The sequence below is a fragment of the Chrysemys picta genome, chromosome 1 (assembly GCF_011386835.1).
Source record: "Chrysemys picta bellii isolate R12L10 chromosome 1, ASM1138683v2, whole genome shotgun sequence".
NCBI classification, from domain to species: Eukaryota; Metazoa; Chordata; order Testudines; family Emydidae; genus Chrysemys; species Chrysemys picta.
The window spans coordinates 275,284,340-275,304,596 of record NC_088791.1 but is presented as its reverse complement, the minus strand read 5'-3'; the positions used below and the strand labels follow the sequence as shown (position 1 = coordinate 275,304,596).

Sequence of the window (20,257 nt, the reverse complement as noted above, 5' to 3'; positions counted from 1 at the left end):
TATTTCTTCCAAGAGAATATATCCAGAAAGGCAGATGGGTTGATGGTTAAAAGCTTTGTTAAACAGGCATGTGTGCTGTCATTTGTTGCCAGGATAGTGTTTAAGTGCAACTTCAGAGTGGTCCACCAACATAGGGCATTCTCCTTTTCCTATTCACTCCATACTTGGGTGAGAGGTCAAGGAGATTGTCACTTTACATTTTACCACAATGGATCAATTTTCTTATCGCTAGGCCTCTGTGTGGAGTCAAAGCATTGACATCCCGCGAAGGGTGACTGCTGTAGCCTGAAGAAACTGGTATAATAAATTCAGTAGCAGTTGCAAAATATAAAGATATGTCTTCCTATTAATTTTCCTCCAAAGTCCCTAGAAATGTTTTCATGTTTTACTTTCCCAAGGATCTTTTCAGACATAAAGTCTTTGTCTTTCACTGCTGTGAGTTCCAGCATAATACTTTCTAGCTCTTATGATTTTTCAAATAAGAAGAGATTCTCTCCTTAAAAAGTAAGAGATTTCGGTGTCAATGCTGATTACATCTATCGGGAAATACAATGTGACCAAAAACTTGCTTATCTTCATCTCCTCTTTAACCTGAACTAGGATCATTCTTATTGACCCCTGAACTCCGTTTTCCTAAAGGGCAATAGCACAGTGATAACTTTTGATAAGTCCTGCCTGTGCTGTGTGCCTGGTAGATTCCTCTGAAATAGCTCTTGGTTGCCTAAAGGCACCTGCAAGGCTTGAAATTGCTTTTTTCTTTTGGTGGTTCAGGAGCAAAATTTGAAGATTTTTCAAAATACATTAAAACTTTTAATTAAATAGAGACCCAGAATAGCAAGCTCAGAGTCATGGTTGATGCAGAGCACAGAAAAATGAGAAGTATTTTGTCTAAACTTGGTTTGCATGTCATTGGAACCACCCATAATAACTGCTGCATCAGTTCAGCCAGTTGTGATTTGAACTGTCTGCCTTGATCCCACGAACTCCATCAGCTGTTACGCATTCCAAGTCAGTTTTGTCAACAAAAATTGCCCAACCTGCACCAATCTGATGGATGTATGCTGATTCACTCAGCTCTAGACCTGTCAGCAGCTCCATCAGCAAGCACTGTAGTAAACATGTCTTTCTGCATGCATTTGAGATATCTGTTTTCTTTCCTGAAAGGATGCAAATTTTGACTACCCGTTTTTTTAAATTTTCCAAGAAGCACTTTTGTGTTCAGACATGCTGTCTCTTATTAGGGTTGCCAGGCATCTGTTTTTTGACTGTAATGCCTGGTCGAAAAGGGACCCTAGTGGCTCTGGTCAACACCGCTGACTGGGCTGCTAAAAGTCTGATCAGTGGTGCAGCACGGACCCAGGGCTAAGGCAGGCTCCCTGCATGGCTCCCGGAAGTGGCTGATATGTCCCTGCAAACCCTAGGCACAGGTGGCCACGCGGGCTCTGCGTGGTGCCCCCGGCATAAGCACTTGATCCACAGCTCCCATTGGCCAAGAACAGTAGCCAATGGGAGCTGTGGCGGTGGCACCTGTGGATGCCTGTGGGTGTGGGCAGTGCACGGAGCTCCCTGGCTGCCTCTGCGCCTATGAGACCAACATGTCGCCGCTTCCAGGAGCTGCATGGAGCCAGGGTAGGCAGGGAGTCTGCCTTAGCCCTGTTGAACCACCATCCCGGAACTGCCTGAGATAAGCACCGCCTGGCTGGAACCCAAACTCCCTCCTGGAGCCTGCAAGCCCTCCTGCACCGCAACCCCAGCTGAGCCCCTCCTGTACCTCAAATCCCTCATCCCCAGCTCCATCCCAGAGCCTGCACCCCCTCCTGCACCCCAAACTTCTCATCCCCAGGGTCCACCCTGGAGCCTGCACCCCCAGCTGGAGCCCTCACCCACTCCCACACCCCTACTCCAGCCCTGTGAAAATGAATGAGGGTGGGGGAGAGAGTGAATGACCGAGTGCATGGGGGTGGGGCCTCGGGGGCAGGGCAGATGTGTTCGGTTTTGTGTGATTAGGAAGTTGGCAGCCCTATCTCTTATGCATAGGAAGAGCTCCCAATAGATATCCACAAATCGACTGTCACCCCTGAAGTCCCTCTTTAAAACTTTTCCGTGGGTGTGTCTACGTTGCATGCTTCTTTTGGCGGTGTGTATATACCCACGTAGCCCCCTAACATGGATATAAATAGCAGCAGTGTAACTGGTGGGGCATGCCTTAGGCAGGTGGCATAAAGACATGCCTGAAGGGTGTGGGTATGTATGCGAGTACATACCCTACGTGCTCTCTACTCGCGCAAGCTGTGACTACCTGTTTACAGTACTATTTTTAGCAGGGTAATGTCCCACTGCCTCCCTGCTGTTGAAATCTTTTCCCTTCCACAGGAAAAGACTCCCCCAGAGGGGAAACGCTCTGACAGGGAGGAAGCAGAGGGGAAAGGCTCTGCCAGCTCCCTGTTGCTGGAGCCTTGCCTGCAGCAGGGAGCTGCTGAAGCCTTTTCCAGCTGCCTCCCCTCTGCCAGAGCCTTTCACTGACCTGTGTAGCTACACAGTGCAGTGCGGGTGCAGCTTGCTTTCATGTAGCTACTAGGGATGTCAAGCGATTAAAAATTTAATCGCACTGTAAACAATAATAGAATACCATTTATTTAAATATTTTGGATGTTTTCTACGTTTTAAATCTATTGATTGTATTCTGTGTTGTAATTGCAAAGTGTACAGTGCTCACTTTACATTTTTATTAAATATTTGCACTATATAAAAACAAAAGCAATAGTATTTTTCAGTTCACCTCATATAAGTACTGTAGTGCAATCTCTTTATCATGAAAGTTAAACTTACAAATATAGACTTGTGTACCAAAAAACTCCTGCATTCAAAAATAAAACAATGTAAAACTTTAGAGCCTACAAGTCCACTCAGTCCTACTTCTTGTTCAGTCAATCGCTCAGACCAAACAAGGTTGGTTACAATTTGCAGAAGATAATGCTGCCTGCTTCTTGTTTACAATGTCACCTGAAAGTGAGAACAGGTATTTGCATGGCACTGTTGTAGCCAGCGTCACAAGGTATTTACATGCCAGATGTCCTAAAAATTCATATGTCCCTTGATGCTTCAATCACCATTCTAGAGGATATGCATCCATGCTGATGATGGGTTCTGCTCGATAATAATCCAAAGCAGTGTGGACCAACTGATGTTCATTTTCATCATCTGAGTCGGATGCCACCAGCAGAAGGTTGATTTTCATTTTTGGTGGTTTGGATTCTGTACTTTCCGCATCAGTGTGTTGCTCTTTTAAGACTTCTGAAAGCATGCTCCACACCTCATCCCTCTCAGATTTTGGAAGGCACTTCAGATTCTTAAATCTTGGGTCGAGTTCTGTAGCTATCTTTAGAAATTTCACATTGGTATCTTCCTTGCATTTTGTCAAATTTGCAGTGAAAGTTTTCTTGAAATGAACAACATGTGCTGGGTCATCATCTGAGATTGCTATAACATGAAATGTATGGGAGTATGTGGGTAAAATGCAGCAGGAGACATACAGTTCTCCCCCAAGAAGTTCAGTCACTAATTTAATTAATCCATTATTTTTTTTAACAAGCATCATCAGCATGGGAGCATGTCCTCTGGAATGACTGGCGAAGCATGAAGAGGCATATGAATCGTTAGCACATCTGGCATGTAAATATCTTGCGACACCAGCTACAACAGTGTCAGACTAACTCTTGTTCTCACTGTCAGATGACATTGTAAATAAGAAGTGGGCAACATTATCTCCCATAAATGTAAACAAACTTGTTCATCTTAGCGATTGGCTGAACAAGAAGTAGGACTGTGTGGACTTGTAGGCTCTAAAATTTTACATTGTTTTGTTTTTGAGTGCAGTTATGTAACAAAAAAACTTACAAATGTAAGTTGCATTTTCATGAGAGAGATTGCACTGCAGTACTTGTATGAGGTGAATTGAAATTAATGGGCAGCAGGTTTAAAACAAATAGAAGGAAGTTGTTCTTCACACAGTGCATAGTCAACCTATGGAACTTCTTGCCTGAGGACGTTGTGAAGGCTAGGACTATAACAGGGTTTAAAAGAGAACTAGATAAATTCATGGAGGTTAAGTCCATTAATGACTATTAGCCAGGATGGGTAAGGAATGGTGTCCCGAGCCTCTGTTTGTCAGAGGGTGGAGATGGATGGCAGGAGAGAGATCACTTGATCATTACCTGTTAGGTTCATTCCCTCTGGGGCACCTGGCATTGGCCACTGTCGGTAGACAGGATACTGGGCTGGATGGACCTTTGGTCTGACCATATGGCCATTCTTATGTTGTTATGTACTATTTCTTTTATCATTTTTACAGTGTAAATATTTGTAATAAAAAATATTGAGTACTGTACACTTTGTATTCTGTGTAGCAATTGAAATCAATAGATTTGAAAATGTAGAAAAATATCCAAAAATATTTAATAAATTTCAATTGGTATTCTATTGTTTAACAATGCGATTAATTTTTTTTTGTTTTTAGTTAATCGCATGAGTTAACTGTGATTAATCAACAGCCCTAGTAGCTACACATACACTACATGTTGCAGCCAGTGGTGTGTAGCATAAAAGTAACCGGCCAGGATGCCCGCAAATACAAAAGCTTGACAAGGATTAAGCAACTGATATGCTTTGACGTCTGCTTATCATGCCTCAAAGTTATTGTTTTGTTCTCCTTCGGTCTGTTCATTGCACCCACTGGTTATTTATAATTAGTTGGATTTGAATAATAAATAATGGTGAGAGACTTAACAATTACAGTTAAAGTTTTTCCCTCCGTGAGTGTTTGTTTTGATGGGTAAGAAATGGTGTCCCTAGCCTCTGTCAGAGGGTGGAGATGGGTGGCAGGAGAGAGATCACTTGATCATTACCTGTTAGGTTCATTCCCTCTGGGGCACCTGGCATTGGCCACTGTTGGTAGACAGGATACTGGGCTAGATGGACCCAGTACGGCCGTTCTTATGTTCAATAATTCTTTCCACTTTCAAAGAATTTATCCTTGTATGGTAAATACCTACCTGTTATAAAACCTATAATTATTATGTGTTAGATAACTCCCAGTATACTTGCACTGCACACGGTCTCGTCTCAGAAAAGTTTATAATCTAATATTAAAACTTAAGTAAAATGGGTTACTTCTGTTTTGAGTCCAGTAATAAATGGTGAACTGTGTAATGTTGAAGACCTGGTGTTTCTCAATCTCAAGCCATCAGTTTTAAATTGCTCACTGATTGGGCCTTTAGGTTAGCTATACATCATGATCAAGTTTTTAAAGTCCGTATCAAGGATCTCTAATTTGGCCATGCTGAAGTTTTATTTGAATTCCAACATTACTCTTGTTTGGCTTGAAAGCTTGTCTCTTTCACCAGCAGAAGTTGGTCCAATAAAAGATATTACCTCACCCACCCTGTCTCCAACACTATTCTTTATTAGTATTCAAAAATCTCATAGTAAACATCTTAATTTAAAAATTTCTTAAAATAGATCAGTTTGACAGTTCTCTCTCTCACTCGCTCTCTAAAAAATCCATTAATGCAGATGCCTCAGGGGCTGTACGAAGAATAATTTTAAAAGGCTAAAATGTGTCCAGTGCAAACAGTCTTTTAATTTTAGATGTGTAATTTTAACAAGTCCAGAAGTCTAATGCAAATGTAAGCGGGGGAATGGTCCCGCTATTGTGGGGAAATTTCCTGACTTCTGCACTACCCCGGTGAGGTGGGCTAGCGAAAGGATCTGAGTCCCCGCTCCCACTTCCTTTACCCAGAGGCCTCCCTGCCCTTGAGGACTCCCCTTCCACTCTCCTGTCTGGCTGAGTCCTCGTAACCCCAACAAGGCTGGGCCCAGGATTCCTGGGGGGCTCGACCCCCAACCCTGCTGTGGTCACCTAGGACAGGGGCTAGGGTGTCCCCACTCCGGGGTACTCTCTCTGCACTGGGCACCTCCCTGACCCACTGATTATTCCATACAATTTAAAGCAAATACAAGTTGTTTAATTAACAATTAATCTAAAGAAAAGAACAAGGAAAAATGGGAAAGGTTAAAGGAAAACACATCACCCCGCTCTGTGGCAGGGAACATCACAAACAATGTCTCTGGAATGTCAGGGCAGGTCACAGTCTGCTTCTTGTAGGTCCCAGGCCTCCTTCTCAGGCCCTGGCCGTGCTGCAGAGACGCTGTGGGTTGGACACTTGCAATGGTGGTGGCCACACACCTCCGGGCTTTGAGTGGTGGGACCCTTCTTCCCAGCGTCAGCCCCCCGTAGGGTTAAGGTCCCCCTCCCGGTCTGGCGCAAGGGCCCTTGGCTAGGGGTGTCTTTCTGTGCTGGGCCCTTTGCCCAGGTTCCCCCTTGGCTGGCCCCACTTGCTCACCACACCTGGCTCTGTGGCTGCACCTCTGCTCCCAGCACAGGATCTGCTCTCCCTGGGCTGCGTCTCTGGCTCTGCGGCTGCAGCTCTGCTCCTAGCACAGGATCTGCTCTCCCTGGGCTGCGTCTCTAGCTCTGCGGCTGCAGCTCTGCTCCTAGCACAGGATCTGCTCTCCCTGGGCTGCGTCTCTAGCTCTGTGGCCGCAGCTCTGCTCCCAGCATAGGATCTGCTCTCCCTGGGCTGCTTCTCTGGCCTCTCTGGCTCTGCGGCTGCAGCTCTGCCCCCAGCACAGCTCTGCTCTGCAGGCTGCTTCTGTGACTCTGCTCCCAGCTCTGACCTGCTTCCTGGCTGCTTGTCTGGCCCCTCTGGCTCTGGTTGCTACAGTTCTGTTCCCAGGGCAGGGCTGCTCTCTCTGGGCTGTGCTCTGGCTTTGGGGCTGCTGCTCTGCTTCCAGCAGCTTAGCTCGGGCCCCTGCTCTCTCCTTAGCTCGGCCCCACTCTGTCTGACTCAGGCCATTCCAGTTCACACGGAGGACGAGACCCCTTCTGGCCTCCTGACTCCCTGATTAGCCTGCCCGCCCTGTCAATCAGGCTGATCTGGAGCATTGGCCTCTCCCCATTGTACCTGGGGACTGTCAGTCTCAGGCTCCTGATTTGCCATCGACCCTTCCCCTTTTAGTGCTGGGAGGTAGCCAACCAAAACACCCCCACTGAGTGTTAGTAAGGGGGCAACAGTCCCCTTACACAAACATCTGCAAACTTCTCAGAGTGAAATCAGACTCATTTTTGTTGGAAAGTGCTGTTGTGTGTCAGTGAACTTGGTGGTTATAAACGGTGCTCCATTGACAGCTCTGGAGACTGAAGTTTTTTTCTTTATTTAGAGAACAGGCGCAGCATAGGCAATGACAAGTTAAGATTCCCCACATTGTGCCACTAGAGCCAATTCTATGTTCTGAAGGAACTATCTCAATGAGTTAGACAGTAGCTGTCTCAATGACCAATGTATTTCTTGACTACTGCAGATAGGGTTGCCAACATTCTAGTCGCACAAAACCGAACACCCTAGCCCCGCTTCTTCTCCGAGGCCCCTTCCCTGCCCCTTCCCAAGGCACTGCCCCTGCTCGCTACATTTCCCCCTTCCTCAGTGGCTCACTCTCAACCACCCTCACTCACTTTCACTGGGCTGGGGCAGGGGGTTGGGGTGCAGGAGGGGTGAGGACTACAGCTGGGGGTGTGGGCTCTGGGGTGGGACTGGGGATGAGGGGTTTGGGGGACAGGTGGGGGCTCTGGATTTTGGGGGGGGGCTCAGGACTCAGGCAGAGGGTTGGGGCGCAGGCTTACCTCAACTGGCTCCTGGTCAGCAGTGCAACGGGGGGCTAACGCAGGCTGCCTGCCTGTCCTGGCACCATGCTGTGTGTGCCCTGGAAGTAGCCAGCAGGTCCAGGTCCTAGGCAGGGGGGTCATGGGGCTCCACACACTGCTTTTGCCTGCAGGCATTCAAGTGTGGTGCCAATAGGAGTGCGGAGTTGCGGCGGGGGCAGGACGCGGAGCCTCGTGGCCCCCCTGCCTAGGACCTGGACCTGCTGGCTGCTTCCCGTGTGTAGCGTGGTGCCAACCAGAACAGGTAAGGACTAGCCTGCCTTAAACCCTCAGGACCACCAATCAGACCTTTAGCATCGTGGTCGGCAGTGCTGACCGGAGATGCCAGGGTCCCTTTTTGAAAACCGGACACCTGGTCACCCTAACTGCAGATGAGATTTTCAATTACGAAGTTTAAAATTTGCTTGGAATTTCAACATTCGCAGGTGCTTGGTTTGTGGGTTATAGGTAAATAAGCCATTGCAGCTTAGTGACACAACAAACATAGCCACTTTGGTGTTGACTGGAAGAAATATCACATTTACAGTTCCAATTGTGGCTTTATGAATAAACTGTCCATATTTAAATACAAATTCTGCCTTGACTTTAAGGATGTACATCGAAGGAGTAGCTGACTAAGTGAGGATAAAATTTGGCCACTAGGTATTTTACTCAGTAATTAACTAGATCATTGCCTCCTGTCATTTGAGTTTGAATCATAACTACAACTCTAGACCCCAATCCTGCAAACATGATTTCCACTCTTCTAGAATTCACTTTTACTAGCTAATGCAGGTGATTAAAATTTAGTGTTTGCAGGATCTGGGGCCTAGTTTAATTTATGGAATACAAACTCTTATATAAACGGTCTATATTTAAATCTTTAACTTAATGTAAGTAGTGCAATCAATATAAGAAGAAAACATTATGCTCCTCATTGAATGTAAAACAGGTTGAAAGAGAACAAGGTACTAAAATAAGGTTGTGTATCCCAAATACCTATGAATGTTTGGGGAGAGGGCAGGGCGGGTGCTACTACTTGACTTGCTTTCAGATGTGCTAATGGGTAAACTTTAATATCTCTTAAAATGATGTCACTAACTGATCAGCTATAAGTCGCTATGAGTCTCAAACACAAGCACACACTCAAACCATTTCATTAAACAGGAAAATGACACACATTATCTAGAAGAACCAGTTTTACTATTTTTGTTACAAGATTGTTTTCTGAATTTTGAAGTTTCTTATCTAGAAGTGAACACTGTCTTCCTGCCTGATTATTTGTTGTGAAATTCTGGAACACATGACACCCTACCAAACAAACAGGAAGAACTTCATAATGTACTCATTATTATATTTGATAATCTGGTTTGTTTGTCTCAATAGCCACTTTGGAAATAAAAATTACATAACGGAGTTTAAAAATTTAAAAACTTAACTTTTTTCTGAAAGTTTTTTTTAATGTAAATTCATTTGGTTATTATTAGGAATAATGATTTTAAGATAGTGGAACTACTCACAAGTTATGCACATTTATTGTTGCAGGATCAGGTCCTTAAAAGGTTGCTTATATATATAATTTCCATTTCCCCTTTAGTTTACTTACCTTCCCTTTCCCCACCTTTAATTTTTTTTTAAAAGTCAAATCAGTAAAGATCCATTACTCACCCTAGAAATAGGTATCAGTTTGGATATATTGAGTAAAGGCTGGATAGAATAAGTCAAAAGTTGTTTGCAAGCCTTAACTTCTCTTTACAAATATAGCTTAAAAATCCTCTGTCTAGAAAATTCTGCACTGTACTATGTATCCTAGTTTTAGAAAAGTGTGTGTATGCAAACTGTGAAAATAGCTGGGAAACATGGAAATTGTTTCGTTCTTCTGTTTCAAATTTACCATGCTTTGCACACTTCACAGTAATGGTTTACATTAGAAAATAATGGTAGCTATTCCCAGTGTGTAGTTGATAATTGGTTCATGCTGAAGGAGCTGGATTTACTGATATAGTTAAATGTAAACTCTTCTTATGAGGCATAAAGAACAAATTTGCATTCCTTTGTTTGTTTTTATTGATTTTACTTCCAAAGAACTCTATGGATATACATTTCTGACTTACGAAACTCAGGACTTCATATACTACTACTACTCAATCTGTTGCTAGACCAGTTGTAATTTATTTTTAAAAGACAAATTTATACTGTTGTTTTCTTTATAGGCAGTCACTGGGAAAAGTTTTGGAACCAAAGATTTTCGAGCTGCTTTAGAAAACGGAGTCCTGTTGTGCGAGTAAGTATGGAAAATGTACACTATAAATGTAAAAACTGCACAGCTTAAATATATCACCTATTCACCAATGAAGATGAAATTGGCCAATTTTCTCTTAAATATCTTGTTCAACTGATGTTTCCTTGGCTGCAAACAATATCTGTCAGAGCAAATTAGATTAAATATACTACTTGTCAGTCTCAGACCACACTATTGAAGATGGAAGGTGATTGGGAAAAAGTCATATTCTCCAAGTGGTACTTGTTGTTAGAGCTGGGTGAAATTTTTCATCCAAATTTTTTTTCAGCAAAAAATGCTGATTCAGAAATACCAAAGTAGTTTGTGAATCCTTGTTTCTGCCAAATTGTTCATATTTAAGAAAACTAACCAAAAACCCTACTACCAGAATTCCAAGAAAGTTTAAACATTTTGATTTTTTTTGAGTTTTTGTTTCAAAATTCTCCATTTATCTTTTGAAAATTTTAAAAATGTTAAAGCACTCTAAATCAAAATGAATAGTTTTGGTTCAAATGAACTATTTACACAGAAGATGTGGTATAATTTTTTCCTCCTTTCTTCACTCACTCCATTGTTGACTTAAATAACTGCATCATCAGCTTGACTATTTCTATGATTGCTCACTGTCCCTAGTTTCCTCTAGAAACATTCCAACCACTCTCAAATTACTGCCATGGAGCTAACAGGACTCGCCCTGCCAGTGAGTCAGAGTAATAGAACTTTCACCCTGTCCCTGAATTATTTTTCCTTTAAACTCCATCTGTGCAGGATCCCAGGACTGCAAGCAGCATTAATCCGCTAGGATTTTAGGGCAGGGCAGGAGTAAGTCATCAGAATGCCAACACCACCGGGAAATATCTAGGTGGGAACAGAGGAATTCCTAGTAGAATATTTTTATAAAAAAATAAATAGCACTTTGTCTGTCTCTCCAAATTATTTTTAGATGAGTTAGCGTGGGGGAATACTAGTTTACATGAGCTGCCAAAATGTTTGTTTACAAGCCTTTACGTTTCTGTCTGTACATAATAATGTACATAAACAATGATTATGAAAAGTGCAGAAACGGTGCAACTTGTTCTGTATTTCTCTCATTTGTCTTTATTTGTTGTCTTCTCACTACATTCTGTTTGTTCGTTCATTCATTCATTCATTCATTCATTTCTTCCACTCGCTTCTCCTTCCCATCCTATTTTTCTGGCTGCTTCCTCCATCTTCCCCTGTAGGACATGGGAGTTGAGCAGCAAAGTGAACAATGAATTATGATTTCTTAAAAGTTAAAACCACAGTAGAGATGGTTTTAATCTGGTCACAACTTTATTATTAGATGTCTGGGACTACCCGGCAGATAAAATTGTACAGTGCAGGTAACTCCCATGTTCATTCAATATCCACCTGGGGAGACTTCTGCCACCCCCCCGCCCTTTTTCCATCCAGGTCCCCCAGCCAACCAATTGCTGGGACCTTATCATCCCCCACAAAACGAGGGTTAAGGTGGGTGAGCTATGAGAGAGGGGGGTTGGTTCCTTGCTGTACCAGTCATAGGAGCCGTGATATGCAAGCCTCTTCTCCCCCTCTCCCCCCCCATTTCCGTTCCTTTAACCAACACCTCCATTTTACATCCTTTTCCAAGCCATTTATCTGGTCACTGTATACCTTTCCTATGGAGTACCTGCACTGGACATCTGCCCCACTCTTACACAATGAGTTGTGACATTATAGCCTAACACCCTTCCCTACTCACAATAACAAAGCCCTCCCTGAACTTGCTGTGGGGATGGTGAAAATAATCTCCTCCACCTAGGCCAATCTAGCGGTGAGGGGAAAATTCCTTCCCAGTCCCCCTAGAAAGCAGTAGCTAGTGCAGGGATTGGCACCCTTTAGCACGCGGCTTGCCAGGGTAAGCACCCTGGCGGGCCAGGCAGGTTTGTTTACCTGCCACAGCCGCAGGTTCGGCCGATCGCGGCTCCCACTGACCGCGGTTCACCGTCCTAGGTCAATGGGGGCTGTGGGAAGCTGCACGGGCCAAGGGATGTGCTGGCCATCTCTTCCCGCCGCCCCATTGGCCTAGATCGGCGAACCGCGGCCAGTGGGAGCCACAATCGGCTGAACCTGTGGATGTGGCAGGTAAACAAGCTGGCCTGGCCCACCAGGGTGCTTACCCTGGTGGGCCACATGCCAAAGGTTGCCGAACCCTGAGCTAGTGTAATGCCCACAGCAGGTCCTCACCAAACCTGGTAATTTTTGCCTCCTTAAGGGCAGAGAGGGTGGGTGCTACTCCACCTGGTCTGGGGAAAAGGGGCTTCTCCCACTGGGCTTGACCCTTTTGAACTCCCCAGTCCTTCGTGGGGCACGGGTCACTTGCTGAAAGATTCTCTGCACCTTGAAGTCTTTAAACGATGATTTGAGGACTTCAATGGCTCAGACATAGGTTTGATACAGGAGTGAGTAGGTCAGATTCTGTGGCCTGCGTTGTGCAGGAGGTCAGACAAGATGATCATAATGGTCCCTTCTGACCTTAAAGTCTATGATTCTGGTCCCTAGGGATAAGTCAGCATCACTACTCTGACCCACTCCCCCTTTTGCAGCAGCTTCTGAGCCTCGCTCACCCAGCCCGTAAAGAGCTATTCCCTCTCCCCCTGCAAGCCAAACAATCTCCCATCACCCACATAAAGGTGCAGTGTGGTCATTGTTGTCATATGTTTGGCAAAAGAATGGAAGAATAACTTGCACTTGGCAGATGGGAGCTCTCTTCTGAAGCTAATCGGCTTAATTTAACTCTCATTAATAACCGTATGCAGTAAAATACATCTCGAAATTAATTCTGCTGAGCAGGTTGACTTAGCGTATAATGTTCTTTTAAAAAAAAATGCTTTCTGAAAATGTAGTTACATTGCACTAAGTTGTTCCAGTCTGCATTTAAGATTTATAGATAATTTAAAAGTTATCTCAATTTCATATATTCAGAGGTAAAAGGAAAGGGTTTTATGAATAAAATGGGCAAAATTTTCCAACTACAGTATTTCCACTGTGGTATAATAGAGGGAAAAAATTCTAATAGGAAACTAAATACTAGACTAGTAAGCAGTTTCAGAGTGTCTCTGCTGCAATTGTTGAGGTAAAGGAGACTGAATTCTCATTGTAATACATTGAATTTGCTGTGGGTAGTCCAGAAAGGTAACACCATTTAAGTCATACTACTTGTAGACCATCCCATGTTCTAAACCACCTGCACCAAAAACATAGACAAATGAAAATGTTGTATTCAGAAGCTAAATAATTCTTTGAAAACCCACCCAACGGTTTTTTTTTTACTCTAAATCTTCAAATACTTTTATTTTTAGTGACTAGTTATTGAAACATTGAGCTATTAATACCCATAGTCCTGGAGCCTTAAAATTCCACCTGATTTGCAGGAAGGGAAAGTATCTTTCTTCCTACCCTTCCCATCTTATTACTGGAATTTAATAGTTTTCTATGAAATCTATACTGCAGGAGTAAGTAATCTGTGCAGAGCAGGTAGTTTTAAGACCTTGATTTTGCAACTGCATCTTTATGTGCATGCCACAGAACTGTATGGACTAGGGCAGGGTCTCAAAAACGCAGCCTGTGGGCCACATGTGGCCGGCGGAGTTATTTCCTGTGGCCGCCTAGCTTCCCTCACCCAACGCTGCCCCCCCTCCCCTGCAGTGCGCCACATCCCCGCTCCTCTGCCTACCTCCAGGAGCTTCCCGCTGACAAACAGCTGTTTGGCGGCACTTAGTGCTTTCCAGGAGGGAGGGGGAAGGAGCGGGGAGCCATGCGCTCAGTCGAGGAGGCTCAGGCGAGGAGGCGGAGAAGAGGTGGGACGGGCGGGGATTTGGGGAAGGGGTTGGAATAGGGGCAGGGAGGGGGTGGGAAGAGGCAGGCCAGGGGCGGGGCCCTCATGGAAGGGGTGGAGTGGGGGCAGGGGGGGGGCTTTTGTATCTTTATATGAAAAGGTGTCATTGATGCGGCCCTTGGGCCAATGTACTAGTCCTCCTGTGGCCATTGTCATGATTTGAGTCTGAGATCCCTGGACTAGGGTGACCAGATGGCCTGATTTTATAGGGACTGGTCTGATTTTTGGGTCTTTTGCTTATATAGGCTCCTATTCTATCTCTCCTCTCTCTCCCCCCCCCCCCCCCCCGTCCCGATTTTTCACATTTACTGTCTGGTCACCCTAGTATGGACATCACTGATGCTCTATGCAGATGCAGTGATCTGTCCACATGAATGCAGCAGCAGGATGAGACCCTTAGGGTCTGTAGGACTAATGAATTATACTGAATAAACCAGAGAACCATTTCTCCCCCCCCCCCCCCAGTTATTCAACCCTTAAAAAAGGGGATATGTTTTGCTATCCTAATGCATTGTTGTACTTTATTTAGGATAAAAGTTAAATTGCATGACATTTTTTATGATAAAAATATTACTTAATTATTCTCCGAGGGAGTAACTGGCTTAATTGCTTGACTATGTAAGCATGAATACCTGACTTGCACATACATGCTTGAAAGTATGCTAGTTACATGCTTTTGATTTTGAAAACCAGGTTCTTGAAGTCTATTTTGTATTATACATAATGTATATAATGTATTAAGACTGAGTCTTACAGACTTCCATTGGGTGTGTTCTTTAGACAAACGTAAGCTTTGAAGTATTTAACATTGAGTTTTGACCACATATTAAAGAAATGTTGACGCACTTCTTTTTAGTGTCAAGTATCAGAGGGGTAGCCATGTTAGTCTGAATCTGTAAAAAGCAACAGAGGGTCCTGTGGCACTTTAAGACTAACAGAAGTATTGGGAGCATAAGCTTTCGTGGGTAAGAACCTCACTTCTTCAGATGCAAGTAATGGAAATTTCTAGAGGCAGGTATAAATCAGTATGGAGATAACGAGGTTAGTTCAATCAGGGAGGGTGAGGTGCTCTGCTAGCAGTTGAGGTGTGAACACCAAAGGAGGAGAAACTGCTTCTGTAGTTGGACAGCCATTCACAGTCTTTGTTTAATCCTGATCTGATGGTGTCAAATTTGCAAATGAACTGGAGCTCAGCAGTTTCTCTTTGGAGTCTGGTCCTGAAGTTTTTTTGCTGTAAGATGGCTACCTTTACATCTGCTATTGTGTGGCCAGGGAGGTTGAAGTGTTCTCCTACAGGTTTTTGTATATTGCCATTCCTGATATCTGACTTGTGTCCATTTATCCTCTTGCGTAGTGACTGTCCAGTTTGGCCAATGTACGTAGCAGAGGGGCATTGCTGGCACATGATGGCATATATAACATTGGTGGACGTGCAGGTAAATGAGCCGGTGATGTTGTAGCTGATCTGGTTAGGTCCTGTGATGGTGTTGCTGGTGTGGATATGTGGGCAGACTTAGCATCGAGGTTTGTTGCATGGGTTGGTTCCTGAGTTAGAGTTGTTATGGTGTGGTGCATGGCTGCTGGTGAGAATATGCTTAAGGTTGGCAGGTTGTCTGTGGGTGAGGACTGGCCTGCCTCCCAAGGTCTGTGAAAGTGAGGGATCATTGTCCAGGATGGGTTGTAGATCACTTCTGATGCGTTGGAGAGGTTTAAGCTGAGGTGATGGCCAGTGGAGTTCTGTTGGTTTCTTTTTTGGGCCTGTCTTGTAGCAGGAGGCTTCTGGATATGCGTCTGGCTCTGTTGATTTGTTTCTTTATTTCCTTGTGTGGGTATCGTAGTTTTGAGAATGCTTGGTGAAGATCTTGTAGGTGTTGGTCTCTGTCTGAGGGGTTAGAGCAGATGCGGTTGTACCTCAGCGCTTGGCTGTAGACAATGGATCGTGTGGTGTGTCTGGGGTGGAAGCTGGAGGCATGAAGGTAGGCATAGCAGTCGGTGGGTTTTCGGTATAGGGTGGTGGTAACGTGGCCATCGCTTATTTGTACTGTGGTGTCTAGGAAGTGGACCTCCTGTGTAGATTGGTCCAGGCTGAGGTTGATGGTGGGGTGGAAGCCGTTGAAATCATGGTGGAATTCTTCCAGGGTCTCCTTCCCACGGGTCCAGATGATGATGTCATCAATGTAGCGTAGGTAGAGAAGGGGCGTGAGTGGACAAGAGCTGAGGAAGCGTTGTTCCAGGTCAGCCATAAAAATGTTGGCATATTGTGGGGCCATGCGGGTGCCCATAGCGGTGTCACTGGTCTGGAGGTGTATATTGTCACCAAATTTGAAATAATTGTGCGTGAGGATAAAGTCACAGAGCTCAGCAACAAGCTGTGCTGTGTCATCATCAGGGATACTGTTCCTGACAGCTTGTATTCCATCTGTGTGTGGGATGTTTGTGTAGAGAGCCTCTACATCCATGGTGGCTAGGATGGTGTTTTCTGGGAGGTCTCCAATGCATTGTAGTTTTCTCAGGAAATCAGTGGTGTCACGGAGATAGCTGGGAGTGCTGGTGGTGTAAGGTCTGAGTAGGGAGTCCACATATCCAGACAGTCCTTCAGTGGAAGTGCCAATGCCAGAGATGATGGGGCATCCAGGATTTCCAGGTTTGTGGATCTTGGGTAATAGAATAACCCCGGTTGGGGCTCTAAGGGTATGTTGATTTGTTCCTCTGTTAGTGATAACCCTTTTTTCCTTTGTGCTGATTATAAAAGACTAACCATTTGTGGACAAATAGCCATTTTATAAATATTAATTTTTTTTTGAGTTAATCTGTTGGTGGTGTTTATAGTGTTTGCAGAGCAAACTAAATATTTTTCAGCCTGAAAATTAAAATACTGGTATCTTCTCAACCAGAAGAATTTTTTTTAACAAAAGAGATTAGATTCTGATGAAAATCTCCACTTTTGTGGCAAGAACCTGAATCCATTTCTTTCCCTCATCTATGCCTTTCTTATTTCTTTTGTGCCTTCTCTCTGCCATTCTCAGCTGTCTTGCCTCTTGATTGTTTGTGATTGATTGCTTTTTATATTTGGAAAGGCTGACTATCAACTTATTTTATATCCTGTTTTTAGTAGGTTCAAATTTAAATCAGAAATATGTAGAAACAATTTTTCACAAACATTTTTTATTTTTTGTATGCCTAGGGTAAAATGTTAACAATATTACATAATAGCATCATGGTTAATGTTTTCATTTATTTTTAGTTTGATTAACAAGATCAAACCTGGCATCATTAAGAAGATCAATCGTCTATCTACTCCAATAGCTGGTTTGGTAAGTAATAAAATCATTTCCAATATTTTCAGTGTAAGATTTCTCTGAGTTTAAAGTAACGTTGTCCTGTACTTTGTGTTTTATGTTTCGATATATAACCATTTTTCTCTTAGAACTGGTGTACAATAGCTACTGTTGTGCTATGCAAATAGGTCTGTCTATTATTTGTATTGCATTTTGGCACTGTTCCCCATCATTGGTGCCGAAAAGAAGACTAAAAAGCATGGTTCCCTGGCACTGAGCAAAAGTGCAATAGGCCTTCGGGCTGCCCAGCCACTCCGGAGCCACACGTTCGCTCCTCGCCAGCTAGGGCTCTTAGCCCTGTGAAGGTCCACCACTGTCTCCCAGGAGCGGCTTGGGATCAAAAACCCTGGCAGCACCAACGCTTTCATAGGCTCCCCCAGCGCCAACAGAGTACAGGCCTCCACCCGCACCATCGATGCAGCAAGTGCCCCAGGAATTGGCAAAGGCTCCCCAAGAGGGCAAACCAGCCACTAAGATCCCTCAGGGGGCAGTGGACCCCACTCATCCTCCTGCAGATTGTCCTCTAGGCATGGGTCCTAATCGCCTGCATATTGGGATTGCTCCCCGTTGCGTCTCCGGTCGCCCCCCGCACCAGTCCCCTTGATACTGACACTGATCACCTTGCTCTTGGCACCGGTCCCCAGTGGCGACAGTCAGCAAGCAGACCCAGTCGTTGACAGCTCCACCGTTGTCACCGGAAGGGGATTCCTCCGGCACGGAAGCCCAGTTCAGTCCCTTGCCTAGTCTGCACCAGCATGAATAGGCACCCGAGGCCGCTTTGATGGTGCTGACTTGGCAGCATGGCCAGTGGCCTTATTGAGGCGCATGAGGAATGCTGGTTATGCCAATGCCCCCTTTTCACTGTTCATCGGCTGCCATCTAGGAGAAGCAGCTGACATCACTGATGGCACTGGGCTCAGTGCACAAGGCGTACCTGGTGGTCAAAGCAAAAGGAACAGCGCCTCCCCCTAAGCCTCCATCCTCCGCAGGGGAAGATGTCCTGGAACCTCCCCACAGTGGTGCAATTGTTGTCCTCATCCCCAGATGAGGTGGTTGCAGGACCCTCGAGGGCAAGCCCTCTGGACGATTTCAAGGAATATCAGGCTCTGCTGCGTCGAGTGACCGAGAACTTGGGCCCGGAGGTGGAAGAAATGACTGAACAGACATACATCTTGTTTAATGTTCTGTCCGCCTCCACTCCAACCCATGTCGCACTACTGGTGCACAACAGTGTCCTTAAGGTTGCCAAGGGTCTCTGGCAAACTCCTTTCTCCATTATTCCCACCTCAAAGAGGGCCGAAAAGAAGTACTTTGTCCCAGCCAAGGGGTTTGAGAACCTCTATACCCACCCTCCCCGAGGCTCACTGGTGGTCTCTGCGACCAGTGAAAGAGACAAGCAGGGGCATACCAGTTTGACCCCCAAGAATAAAGAGGCCAAATGGTTGGATCTGTTTGGGAGAAAGATTTATTCGACGGCCAGTTTGCAGTTCTGGGTGGCGAACCATGAGGCCCTCTTTGGCTGTTACAACTTTAACTTATGGGACTCCCTCCATAAGTTCAAGGAATCCCTTCCACATGGTTTGGCCCAAGAATTTGGCACCCTGGTGGAGTAGGGCACTGCGGCTGCCAGGTGCTCCCTCCAGATGGCATGGGATGTGGTGGACTCTGCAGTTAGGGTGGCCACGTCGGTGGTGGTGATGAGGCGCAGCTCCTGGCTTCAGACTGCAGGTCTCTCCCATGAAATGCAGACCTCCATCCAAGACCTCCCATTTGATGGGAACGGTCTTTTTTCAGACTACATGGATGCGAGGCTGCATGGGCTGAAGGACACCAGAGCCACCCTTCGCTCGCTGGGAATGCATACACTGGATCCTATGATGAAGCAGTTCTGGCCACTGCCTAGGCCTTGGCAGTCTCAACAGGGAATTGCAAGAAGGGACAGAAACGCTAGTTTCAGCTGCCATCATCGTCCTTCCTCCTGCTCACCCATGCAGCCCAATCCGCAAAACATTCCAGGGGCCGGAAGCTCTCGTTTTGAGGGGGTGGTCGAGAGCAACGCCTCTGTCACCTTCCAGGATCCATCCCACTCTTTCCTCAACCATCTTTGTCCCTTCCATTTGGCCTGGTCCCAAGTCACCTCAGACCATTGGGTGCTACACATAGTGTCTCATGGTTAGACCTTACAATTTTCAGCCCCCCCCTCCTACCCGTCTCTCTTCAGGGACCCGTCTCATGAGTAAGTCCTCATTCAGGAGGTCAAGAAGCTCCTGCACGTGGAGGCGGTGGATTAGGTCCCTTGGGACACAAGGGGAAAAGGGGTTCTACTCCCACTATTTCCTAATCCCAAAAGCAAAAGAGGGCCTCAGACCCATTCTGGACTTGCGATGCCTCAAAACGTCTCTCAGAAAGTTGACGTTTTGCATGATCTCCCTGGATCCAGGAGACTGGTACGCCACCTTCGACTTGAAGGACACCTATTTCCACATCTCTATATTGCAAAGTCACAGACATTTCCTCTGTTATATAGTGGGCGAACCCCATTTCCAATTTACAGCACTCCCCTTTAGCCTTTCATTGGCTCTAAAGGGTTTTTATAAAATGTATGCCGCCGGTGGCCACTTACCTCAGACATTGATGACTGGCTCATCAAGGGCAGGTCTTGGAACCAACTACAGAGAAGCCTCGATCTGGTGTGTTCCACCTGCCATGACCTGGGCCCAGGGCCGGCTCCAGGCACCAGCTTGTCAAGCAGGTGCTTGGGGCGGCCACTCTGGAGAGGGGCGGCACATTCAGCTATTCGTCGGCAATTTGGCGGACGGTCCCTCACTCCCACTTGGAGTGAAGGACTTTAAGGCCGGTTCAACATATAGAATTCATAGGGGTGGTTCTTGACTCCCCGTGGGCCAGAGCCTTCATCTTGGAGGCATGTTTTCAGGCCATGTCGGAACTGTCCCCTCACCACGGCTTACACCTGCTTGCGATTGTTGGCCCTCCCCACACATTGC

At 45.5% G+C, this 20,257-nt stretch overlaps 1 protein-coding gene across 34 annotated transcripts in view; it reads left to right on the top strand.

The window, feature by feature from the left end:
* LMO7 (LIM domain 7) overlaps positions 1-20,257 on the top strand; it is a 178,155-nt gene that overhangs the window by 45,719 nt on the left and 112,179 nt on the right. For all 34 annotated transcript variants that reach the window (XM_065581102.1, XM_065581100.1, XM_065581097.1 and 31 more), the window contains 2 exons: positions 9,970-10,040; positions 17,159-17,228. In XM_065581102.1, coding sequence (XP_065437174.1) covers positions 9,970-10,040; positions 17,159-17,228 — 141 coding nt within the window. The remainder of the gene's footprint in view (positions 1-9,969; positions 10,041-17,158; positions 17,229-20,257) is intronic.